Raw genomic sequence first — 12449 nt, forward strand, 5'->3', positions numbered from 1 at the left:
CTACTGAGTCCATGACATTTGTGGCAAATTTACTATTCAGTCTACATGACTTACTGATGCAAATCTTTCTCCACAGCCATCTCCCCTACTGTTATAAACTCTTTGAGAATTATTTTTGATTTGGCATTTAATTTGTCTTCCTAGGAACTAGCTGTATTTTTGCATTTGTATTATTGTCTGCCCAACCCCAACCCCCTTTCTGTTGCTGCACAATAATCGTGTAGCCATTTATTAAATCTGATAGTTAGGAAATAGCATGCATTTAGCTTTTTCATTTCTATATGGCGAAAAGGTGTGCCTTTTCAGGTTTTCCTTACAGGTTCTTTTACAGTTGGAGGGAAGGATAGTCCATGTATGTTTGGATGAAATTGTTTGCAATGTCAATTAAATAATACAGGCGGAGTCCAGAGAGAAAAGAAACTCCGATAAGACTTTACTGAGGAAGGCTGAATAAAAACAGCGTATAACTTGAGGAGAACGAAACAGAGAGGTTTTGTCTTTCTTACTTGTACATACCAGGGAGACATTCAACTAAACATACAGAGGGAAACTCCCTCAGAAGTATCTAGCCAATCAGAGCACATGCCACACGAAAGATCATGCTATGGCCCAGGTGCTAAGCAACACCTCCATCCCGCCTCCTGGCTAGCTGACTTTCTGATAACAGAAGTAACCGTTAAACTAGAAACTGGAATGATCCCCGCTGTTGCACTTTCAACAAAAGGAGGTTGAATCTTGGGTAGTGTTAGAGACTGATGTCTCCATCTATCCCTGTGTTCACAATACATAACTGGGTTTTCACCGTGAATTCCTTGGTGAACTACCCACCACATTCCATTCCATTGTTCCCTATTCCTGTTCAGGGCTCAGATCTGGTAACTTGGTGGTGACCAAACAGCTGCTAAATACAGGTGGGAGGCATGATGTGCACCCCCCACTCTGCTGCTTTGCAGGAATGGAGAGAAGTTGGAGGCATGGAGATGCTGGGCCCACCTGCCATGTTCTCCCTGCAATCTGCAGGACTCACAGCAGAGATGGGGAAAACTATGGCCCTCGAGATGTAGTTGAACCACAACTCCCCTCATCCCTGACCATTGGCTGTGCTGGGTGAGGCTGAAGGGAGTGGAAGACCAACAACATCTGGAGGACCGGAATTCCCCCATCTCTGACCTGCAATTTAGCCTCATCCCTTGGACACTCAGCCTCCAGTGCATACCTTACCCTCCCACTCTTGGGCACAGAGCATACAAAACCCTGTCTGTTGAGTATATCCATAGTAGGCGATGTTGTGTCAGTTCCATGTTGAAAATATGAGTCCTCCTAATAATGGCTTGTTCAAAAGGCATCTAAAAGATCACATCTGCTAATGAGGCCTTCAATCTCCCCTTTTATTGCGTCTTCCTGGGTCCGACATTAAAATCTGTTGATAAATTTATATGCCACCTCCTTGCATTAATGATCTCTTTCTGTGCACGGCTGTAAATCTTAGGATCCATTTGACCTCTGCCAAACTGGCTTCGTAAAATCCATACATATTGGTCTAAACGCCCTAAACACTTTTGTTATTAGCCAATTGACTGATATACATAACAGCATCCATAAAAGAGCTCTTAGGTTAAAGTTGGCGTTTTCTTGGCTCCTGTATTCCTGTAAATCCATGGATTCTTGGACAAAGATAACTTTTTCTTTCTCTTCTTCACTGTGGTACTCGGTCTTGTTGCTCTTGATAACTGTGTAGCCAGAGCTGTAAAGAAAAGGTGAGGACAGACCTATATGGGCTGGCTGGAATAAGAATTCTCTACCACTGCGGTGGGCTGAAGGTAGGGATGTTGGAGGGCAGCATTTTTATTTCCTCATTAATATTTGTCATAGAACTGAAGAGTTGGAAGGTACCCTAAGGATCATCTAGTCCAACCCCCTGCAATTCAGGAATATGCAGCTCTCCCATATGGGGATTGAACCTGCAAACTTGGTGTTATCAACAACTGACTGATCTACCCATGACTCACATGAATCACTGTTTCAGTTCCACCCACTCATCTTTTGACCAGTGTGTCAAAATTGCATGACTTACGTAATTTACATTGTAATTATGATACTCCACCCCCTGCAAAAGGCCATCCGTTTCACTGCAAAGGAATTCCCGTGCAAGTGGAGAGGAATAGCAATCCATTGCATATTGTTTGTGGACTGAAAGTGACAAAATCCAATAGGATTTTCTGAATTGATATCTGCTCAGGACATGGGATGAATAAGAGAACATGGGCAATTTCCACTTCTGTTTCTGTTGGCAATTTCCAGCATCCCTAGCTGAAGGTAAATTAAAATCTACTGGGAGAGCTCTGGGCCTTTTGTAGTCTATCAGCAAGGGCGTTTGACTCCCAGGCGTTGCAATAGCAAAACTACCTTCCCCCCCTAAATGAGGCTGTAGAAACGAAGAAAAATAACCAGGGCTGAGTGGACTTTTGTGTGAAAGGACTATGAGCTCAGGTCAGTTCTGGTACCGAAAACAAATCCCTAGGTTTAGAATGTGCTCAGGGGCATCCCGCTCCTTAATTCTGAATTTGGGTGCTTCCAGGCAGTGACTGCTTTGGGGTTGGGAGTCAGTCAAATACCGACAAATTCGGATTGTGTTCTTATAGTCAATTGGGAGGTTTTGCACAACAAATCCACTTCCCCCAACGACTGGACTTCCTGTGATATGGAAAGTGATGGGAAAATGCACTGGAAAGTGTGGGTTAATTACACTTGCTGGATCAGGATGAGTATCAGAATTGCACACAGTGGTCACATATTTGTCTCTCCTAGCTTAGCAGCTGGCGGGTGGTACTGTGGTCTAAACCACAGAGCCTAGGGCTTGCCAATCAGAAGGTCGGCAGTTTGAATCCCCTCGACGGGGTGAGCTCCCGTTGCTCAGTCTCTGCTCTTGCCAACCTAGCAGTTTGAAAGCACGCCAAAAGTGCAAGTAGATAAATAGGTACCACTTTGGCGGGAAGGTAAACATCATTTCTGTGCGCTGCTCTGGTTCGCCAGAAGCAGCTTAGTCATGCTGGCCACATGACCCGGAAGCTGTATGCCGGCTCCCTTGGCCAATAAAGCGAGATGAGCACTGCAACCCCAGAGTCGTCCGCAACTGGACCTAATGGTCAGGGGTCCCTTTAGCAGCTGGCATGCAACATTTTTCCTCTTTTTTTTGAGTGAGAGTGTGTGGCTCACAATTTTTAAGAAACAATGATTCAACAGTAATAAATGACATCTTCTTCAAAGGGTGGAGTCTTTTGCAGAGTATGAGAACAATATGGTGCATGGTCAAGTCACGAAGACCATTATTGAACTAATGAGTCTCTTCTTCTTCTTCTATTCATTTAACAGAAACTTGGCATTTGATTAATTAGCCATGCAACAGGGACTTAGCTGCAAATGGCAAGATGTGAAAAGCACATTTTTTCTTTTTTTTTAAAAAAATGTCATAATGAGTAAGATGTGTGCTGGCTGGGGCTGAAGGGACTTCTGGTTCAAAACATCTGGAGAGCACCACTGGTGGAGGAAGGGGGTGCAGTGGGGGCGGCCCACCTCCGGTGTCATCCTTGGGGGTGGGGGTGACATCACCGCCCCACCCCCCTGGGACGCTCGCCCCGCCGCCGGCTGCACAGCATGTGCGCTCCTCCGGGTGCCGGAGCAGCTAGCTCCACCTCTGGAGACCCCTAGAATGGCAAATACTAATAGCTGTTTGACACCATGATTCAGAGCAATTATGACAGTGATTTCTGTACACTTTGACAAAATAGAGAGAGCTGTGATTGTGGTAGGGGAGGATCAGTCTCAGGTCTTCAACACAGCTGAGACTTATAGGTATAGCTGCTACAGCATTGTTTATACTGTACTTTGGTTTACTGTCTGGTTTTATTTGTGGAATTAACTGGGTCCTTTCTCTTAAGAGAAGGGTAGGAAACTGCAGACACCCCCAAGTGTTCCTGTTTTCCAGGGACAATCCCAGATTTACAGAAGCCGTCCCAGTTTCTGATTTGATCCCTGAATGTCCCGGTTTTCCTTAGGATGTCCCAATTTTCTTCAGAGAAATGTTGAAGGGTATGGAGTTATGTGACCCCATAAGCCAAGGAGATAAGTAGCTATACAACCTTCAGAAGACATAAGAAGGCACATGGAAGTTTTTAAATGTTTAATATTTTATTATGTTTTTATATATGTTGGAAGCTGCCCAGGGTGGCTAGGGCAACCCAGTCAGATTGGTGGGGTATAAATAAAATAAAAGGATAGTGGATGGAGATGGTGATGGAATAGGACGTCTTTATTTTCATCAGAGAAATGTTGGAGGATATGGAACTGGACCTGACTGGTGGGCCAGATCCTTCTCTCCCTTACCCACCCTCTGCCCCCGTGGGCCACATTTCACAAGTGAGTGGGTGGCCCAAGTGTCACACACACCTGACATCATAAGGACATCAGATGACATGGCACTTTTGCCAGGACTTCAAAGCAGGACTTCAAAGCAACAATCAGCTGGTTGCCTCGACTTCAGAGCATCATGAAGGGTTCTTTGAAAGGAATCATAGAATCCTAGAGTTGGTACTACCGGTATGAGGATCATCTAGTCCAAACCGCTGCAGTGCAGGAATCTTTTGCCCAACATGGGGCTCAAACTCAAAACCCTGAGATTAAGAAGGTTGCAAAAAGCATTGTGCTGTGCTTTGAAGGCCTGCTGGCCAGCTGATACATATAGTGCTTCAGAGAACCCTTTTGATCCAGCCCAGAATATTTCATGTTAGGTGCTTGGCAAGTGGGTGTGGCTTGGCAGAAATGGCCTATTAGGTTCAATAGGGAGGCCCAGCATGCCCCATGGGTCAGAGGTTCTCCACCCCTGTATTCCTAGTACCACCAGAGGGTGGCAACGTGAGAACTGGCCTTCTCTGCAGTGGCTCCCCGTCTATGGAATGCTCTCCCCGGGGAAGTTCACCGGGCACTTTCATTATATACCTTTAGGCGCCAGGCAAAAACGTTCCTTTTTAAACCAGGCCTTTGGTTGATCTTATTGACATCCAACACCCTTTTAGAATGTGGCTCGGGAGGGGGGTGTTACTGGGTTGCTGCTTTTGGTTTGATTTTGTATGTTGTGGTCTTGTTGTGAACCGCCGAGAGACCTCCGGGTATAGGGCAGTGTATAAGTTGAATAAATAAATAATAATAAATAATATTCAAAATGAATTTTGGTGATACTCCCTACTCTTGTCCTCCTCGTAACATACCCTCCAACATTTTTCCTGATGAAAACATGGATGTGCTATTCAACAACAACAACATCAACAACTATTTTACAACTTATACCCTACTAATTAGACTGGGTTGCCCCAGCCTCTCTGGGGAGCTTCTAACATATATATAAAAACATAATAAAACATTTTAAAAAACACCCTTCTTTATACGGGGCTGCCTTCAGATGGCTCGGGGGTCAGATAACTCCATACCTTCCAACATTGATGGAAATAGGGACGTCCTCCCCCTGCCTCCCATCTAAGAAAGCTTTCTTGGCTATTTATAAACCTGTCACAATTATTATATTTCCTGGACGTGCCTGGAAGCCAGTGATATGGATGAAGGGCCAAATAAATAGTTAAATAAAGAGAGGGAGAGAGTCCTGTCCTATCTATCTATCTATCTATCTATCTATCTATCTATCTATCTATCTATCTATCTATCTATCTATCTATCTATCTATCTCAGTGTTTCCCAAAACAGTGCCTCCAGCTGTTTTCGGACTACAATTCCCATAATTCCTGACCACTGGTCTTGCTAGCTAGGGATGATGGGAATTGTAGTCTCAAAAGATCTATCTGATCTGTGGTGGTGGCTGGGGCGGGCGGGGTGAGCACCTTCTGCATTCAAAAATACTGCTTGAAGGGATGGAGAGGAATAGCTGAAAAGGGAAGCAGCAACCAGGAAGCCCGTTTACAGCTGTTGTTTTGAGGCTTGCTGCTCCCTCTGCTGGTTGCATGGAGCCAGGCACCCTGGTTGCTGAGCTGGCTGTGGACAAAGGCTGGATTTGAGATGGATGAGATTGAGGATGATGTAATCGAAACCTTGTTGCCTGCAGATGGTAGCAGCACCACTATCCCTTTCCTTCATACGGTAGGTTCTGAAGGATTTTTTGTTTCGTTTTTTGTACTGCTTCATAAGCCCGCAAGCTTCACCAGCAGGGATGTAAGAAATATGTGTGTATCTGCCCTGTTCAGGAAGTGATTACTCTGCTGTACCAATGCTCAGCCAAGTATTTGTTATTTTTTTTATTTCTTTATTTCTTTATCCTTCATCCGTAGATCTCATGGCAGTTTGCAATACAAAAATACAAGATAAAAACGCAAAATGCATAATAAAAACAATGGCAACAACAAAAGCCACAAGCCAAAAACGCCCCTCCTCCTCCCACCCCCACAAACACATTTAAAGGGATATAAAATGTTAACCAGCCAAAGGCCTGGTTGAAGAGGAACGGTTTTGCCTGGCACCTAAAGGTGTATAATGAAGGTGCCATGCAAGCCTGCCTGGGGAGAGCATTCAACAAATGGGGAGCCACTGCAGAAAAGGCCCATTCTCGTGTTGCCACCCTCCGGACCTCTCACGGAGGAGTAACATGAAGAAGGGCCTCAGAAGATGATCTCAGGGTCCAGGCAGGTTCATATGGGAAGAGGCAGTCCTTGAGGTATTGCGGTCCTAAGCTGTTTAAAGCTTTATAGGTCAAAACCAGCACTCTGAATTGGACTCAGAAGCTAATCAGCAGTCAGTGCAGTTGGGTCAGGATCCGTGTAAAGAAGAAGAAGAAGAAGAGTTTGGATTTGATATCCCGCTTTATCACTACCCTAAGGAGTCTCAAAGCGGCTAACAATCTCCTTTCCCTTCCTCCCCCCACAACAAACACTCTGTGAGGTGAGTGAGGCTGAGAGACTTCAGAGAGAAGTGTGACCAGCCCAAGGTCACCCAGCAGCTGCATGTGGCGGAGCGGAGACACGAACCCGGTTCCCCAGATTACGAGTCTACCGCTCCTAACCACTACACCACACTGGCTCTCAAGCCATCTTCTTTTGGTGATCAATCTGACTCCTGAATTCTGCACCAGCTGAAGTTTCTGAACCACCTTCAGAGACAGCCCTACATAGAACACATTGCATTAATCTAGCCTACCTAACTAGATGGCAAAAGTTAGGCTATCCCTGTTTAGATAGGGGTGCAGCTGGGCCACCAGCCAAAGGTGATGGAAGGCACTCTGAGCCACTGAGGCCACTTGAGCCTCAAGCGACAGCAAAGGATCCAGAAGTACCCCCAAGACATGTACTCTCTCCTTCAGAAGGAGTGTAACCCCTTCAAGAGCAGGCAATCTCCCAGCCATCTGGGCTCAGGAACTGCCCACTAACAATGCCTCAGTCTTATCTGAATTGAGCTTCAATTTGTTGGCTCTCAAGCAGCCCACGACATAGCTGCCAAGTTATCCCTTTTTTAAAGGGATTTTCCATTATGCTGAATAGGCTTCCTCGCGAGAAAAGGGAAAACTTGGCAGCTATGGCCCACGATCAAGGATAAAGACTCGTCTCTGCTGCCCCCAGAGGGCAGGAGGACTAGATCTAATGGTCTTCACTTGCAGGCAAGTAGATTCTGGTTAAACATGAGGAGAAACGTGTTGATGATAAGAGTGGAGGCAATTACCTAGGAATTGTGGGGGTCTTTGTTGGAGATCTCTGAGCAGCCATCTCTGTGGGATGGGACGGCTCTGGATTTTCTGCCTCAAGCAGGGGAGGTGGCCTGGAATACTTCCAAGGTTCTTTCCAACTCTAGGATTCATTAGTAGTTGCAGTAGAAGGATCGTTCTGTTGCACGATGTGATCATGCTTTGTGTTGAACAGGTTCCAAAGTAGCACCAGAATTGTATTTATGCAAGGTGCCTTGGAGATCCATCTGGTTCAAAAGTTAAGATAGATATAAAATTCTTGATGGAAACTAGGGATGGAAGAGAATTTTGTCCAGTCTGTGTTGTAAAGCAAACCGACCCAATTCACACCTTCCAGGCTACTACATCAATACGAAAACAATTCTCCTTTTGATTTTGCACTTCTCCAAATTTGGTGAAATATTTCTCAGCTCAGTGCACCAAAATGCATTCCTCTTTTAGAAGAAAACGTCTTTAGGAATGTGTATATTAAGATACTCTATGTGTTTAGATGGCCATCAATGCTGGGAGGATGGAGTCAATCTATGGTTTTAAAGATCGTTGCTTGTTTAATGGGGTTTTATCTGTGACAGTACATTGAGTACATTGAGATACAGAAATTACGGTTTTAAATCGAGTACTTTCTTATGCTGTATCCAACAAGGTATTTGTTTTTTGAGGAAGGCTGTGTTAGAAATGTTTTAAGTGAATAAATATGCACAAAACTGTTATCTTGATCTACATATGTAGTTTGAGTTCAGAATTCACTGGATGCAAACAGTAGCCTAAAGATCAATGAACAAATGATGATGAAAAGCTTGAATCAAGAAGCCCTAATTATGCAAGGCTCTCTTTTTTTACGTTCAGCTTGATTCGCCTTCAAATTACCCCGTTTCTAAATATAAATGTCAAAGATTAAAGCAACCAAAAGGTGCTGTGATAACAAGCTGCATAAACAAACTTTTCAGATGTGCTTCTGCTTTAAATCTGTATCATTTTTGTGGCACTGAATACTGAGCAGGCACTTTGCAGTTTTAAATTGTTCCCACAACCCTCAACTACAAGATATTTATCTGTCTATTTGCTCAACGCCATCAAGGCGCATGGCGTCTTACAGAGTGGATGAGGAGAGTTGTCTACCCCAAGGAGCTTCCAGTAATCTCAAATTTGACCGGTGGAAATAGTGGAAGGGGAGCGGAAGGAGACAGGAGTAAGCACAGGAAAAAAAAGGTGTGATCCAATTACAAGTGTTTGGGCCTTGTTACAGTCTTTGCTGCAGCAAGAAGGTGGGAGTTAGGAGGTTGAGCAAAAGTCTTCATGAGACAGGTGGGACCTGAGAGGTGTGGCATCATGCAGGGAAGGAGGCAGGTCCTCCACTGCAGGTGGTTGGACTAGATGAGCCTTGGGACCCTTCCAACTCTACAGCTCTATGATACAGGGCAACAGGAGAGAATGGGCAGAGGTTGGTTTTTTCTGGACTACAGTTCCCATCATCCTTGGCCATGTTGGGTGGGGCTGATGGGAGTTGTAGTCCAGAAGCATGTGGAGGAGGCCATGCTGATTATCCCTAGACCACATAGCAGTGCTGCATCTCATATTGATGGCCCTGTTGCCCCTGAATGCATGCATGCTTCCTACAAGTGAGTAAGTTAAAAGTATGAACTATGAAAGAGAAATCAAATACATTCCTCACCCACAAAAGGAGGACATTAGAGGGGCCTCCTCCTCCTCCTCCTCCTTCCAAATATGCAGGTTCAGCAAGCTGATTTTTCTCTTGGCATTTCACTTTCTTTAGCAGTTGGGTTTTCTTCTGGGCTTGGCTTGCCATTAAACTGAAGAGCAGAGCTGAAGCTGAGCCCCTACTGTAGAGAGAGGAAAGGTCAGGCCCAGCCACCATTCAAAGAACGAGTCGGCATTCAACTTGCTGATCCCATTGTTAGCTGCCACCGGCCTCTCATCTTGGTTGCCTCTTTAGCATCTCCCCCTCCACCTGATTCCCTTTGAAGCCCCCTTTTAAAGCATCCTTTGCTATATCTTCCCAAATGTGCTATTGATTTGGCTTTTCTTTCTTGTGTTGCTTCTTTTGAAGGTCTCTTTCTTCTTCCATATGGCCCAAATATTCTGGGTTAGATGGAAGGTTTCCTGAGTTGTGTCAACCAAGGCCACAGGAACCAAAATATAAACTAGAATTGCACTGGAGATTAAAGTAGAAGAACCCTGTCAATAGAGATAAATCCAGGGCTTTATAGGGGCTGTATCTAATCTCTAGATATACCACGTTCAGTGCCAAAGTTCAGGTCCCAAAAATGTGTTTCTGCAATTATATCTCCTGCTAAACCAGGAAAATATCCCTGTCTTTGCTCTGTGCACCTTTCCTGAGCACAGCAGTTCCTACTCTACAGGAATATGCTGAGAGGGACAATTCTGGGGTATTGGAACCTGCATTATACCAAGTTAGGTCCATGTAGCTCAGCATAATCCAAGGATGGTGAACCTTTGGCCCTTCGGATGTTGCTAGACTACAACTCCCATAATCCCTGCACCTGCTTTGCCCCACCCCCAAGTGAAGGGCACATGAGCAGCTAACTACACTGCTGCCATTGGCCAGGCTGCCTGGGACTGATTGGAGCTAGTGTCCATCAACATCTGGAATACCACATGTCCTCCACCCTTGATATACAAGTTGGTAATCATGAGAGGACAACATGTTCACCAGCTCAATTGATATGGGCAGGTGATGTTTGTAGCTAATCTTAGGGAAGAGCCCAATTTGCTGGCTATTTTCAGATAGTGCCCATTGGTAGCAAATCCTAACATTTGTAGAATTTAATATTGAGGTCTGCAACCTTTCTGTGACTAGGGCAGGGTGGCAAATTCTCTCTCTTTTTCCCTACTGAGGGCTGCATATGCTTGGGGGCAATCTGTGTGCCAGAGCAAAACATTGGTCAGATCCACCCCTTTCCTTCCTTCCTTCCTTCCTTCCTTCCTTCCTTCCTTCCTTCCTTCCTTCCTTCCTTCCTTCCTTCCTTCCTTCCTTCCTTCCTTCCTTCCTTCCTTCCTTCCTTCCCTCCCTCCCTCCCCCTTTTGGCTTTCCCCCATTTTTAACCCCTAGTTCGTCTTCTCTCTCTCTCTCTCTCTCTCTCTCTCTCTCTCTCTCTCTCTCTCTCTCTCTCTCTCTCTCTCTCTCTCCAGGCTTCCCTCCCTACATGAATTTAGGGGGAGGGCCACAGATTCTCAACTCCAATATAGGGAGACTTGCAAGGATATTGGTGGTAGAAGATCCTTCAGTGTACTTGATGAAGGAATTTGTTACTTCCAAATCTTGGGTTCCTTTGACCCTGTTTTATGTAAACAATACAAAGTTCTGCATGGCTGCAAGTTGGTTTTAAGGAGCACACAGATGTTAAAGATAAAAACGTTGACAAGAAAGCTAAATTATGCAGACAGTAAAAAGTAAATCTACTGTAATCCTACTGACTTCCGTTGGACAGTTCCCAGCCCAGATTTTGCTGCACCGTCAAAATGTAAGACAACGATTCATCCGCTGCCACTCATACACAGAACCATATTTCTGCCTTTTCTCTTCCCATCTCCGCAGGGCGATATCCACAACAAAGCAAAGGCACATATATCATCGTCCCTTTGGTTCAAGAGCTGGAAAGCGGCAAATGGGGTGCTAAGATCACTCACAGGGACGGAAGTTCTGTTGGCCTGAATATCATGCCAGCTGCTGACTGCATTGTGGGGAAATTCCGCATGTATGTCGCCGTCTTGACTCCGATTGGCATTCTCAGGACAAGGAGAAACCCAGACACAGATACGTACATCCTGTTCAACCCCTGGTGTTCAGGTAAGGCATGTGCAGGGTGTAGATACCTGGGGAAGAGGACTGTCCTGTCAACATATTTGGTATTCGATAGCATGAGCAAAAACCCTGCCTCAATGACTGTAGGATGTGTACACTGGACACTGAGGTCCAGCGCCGGTTCCCTCACTGCGAGAAGCGATGTTACATGGAACCAGGCAGAGGGCCTTCTCGGTAGTGGCGCCCGCCCTGTGGAACGCCCTCCCATCAGATGTCAAGGAAATAAACAACTATCTGACTTTTAGAAGACATCTGAAGGTAGCCTTGTTTAGGGAAGTTTTTAATGTTTGATGTTTTATTATGTTTTTAATATTCTGTTGGGAGCTGCCCAGAGAGGCTGGAGAAACCTAGCCAGATGAGTGTGGTATAAATAATAAGTTGTTGTTGTTGTTGTTGTTGTTGTTGTTGTTGTTGTTGTTGTTGAATGACTCCCCTATGACTGCAGCATTTGCTGGGGAAACCTAGCCAGATGGGCGGGGTATAAAAAAATTATTATTATTATTATTAGTAGTAGTATATACACATTTCCATTTCTTTTGGCTCTAGTGCACTTCTGCCACTGGGGTTTGAAGCCGTGGAAAATTAGCCACAATCTATATCTACCCTGTAGTTTCTTGAGAAATACTCCTGTTCGATGCATTCCCCCTCAAACCAGCTTCCATCAGATTTGAAAATGCAAGCCACATTTACTTTGCATTTAAGCTGAAGTGCGTACATTTGTGTGTACAGCCATTGCACATCCTCAGGCGATAGCTTCATGAATAGGAGTTGTGGTTTGTTTTTGTGTGTGTGTGTGTGTGTGCATGGGAAACCAAACAGGTAAGGGTGCATCAGACGAAGACATCCTCACCCCTTCTCTGGTGTGTACAG

At 45.1% G+C, this 12449-nt stretch overlaps 1 protein-coding gene across 2 annotated transcripts in view; it reads left to right on the forward strand.

The window, feature by feature from the left end:
• Nucleotides 1-12449, forward strand: part of F13A1 (coagulation factor XIII A chain) — a 70091-nt gene that overhangs the window by 13552 nt on the left and 44090 nt on the right. For both annotated transcript variants that reach the window (XM_035125298.2, XM_035125299.2), the window contains exon 4: nt 11313-11564. In XM_035125298.2, the coding sequence (XP_034981189.1) occupies nt 11313-11564 (252 nt within the window). The remainder of the gene's footprint in view (nt 1-11312; nt 11565-12449) is intronic.

This window comes from Zootoca vivipara, chromosome 8 (assembly GCF_963506605.1).
Source record: "Zootoca vivipara chromosome 8, rZooViv1.1, whole genome shotgun sequence".
NCBI classification, from domain to species: Eukaryota; Metazoa; Chordata; class Lepidosauria; order Squamata; family Lacertidae; genus Zootoca; species Zootoca vivipara.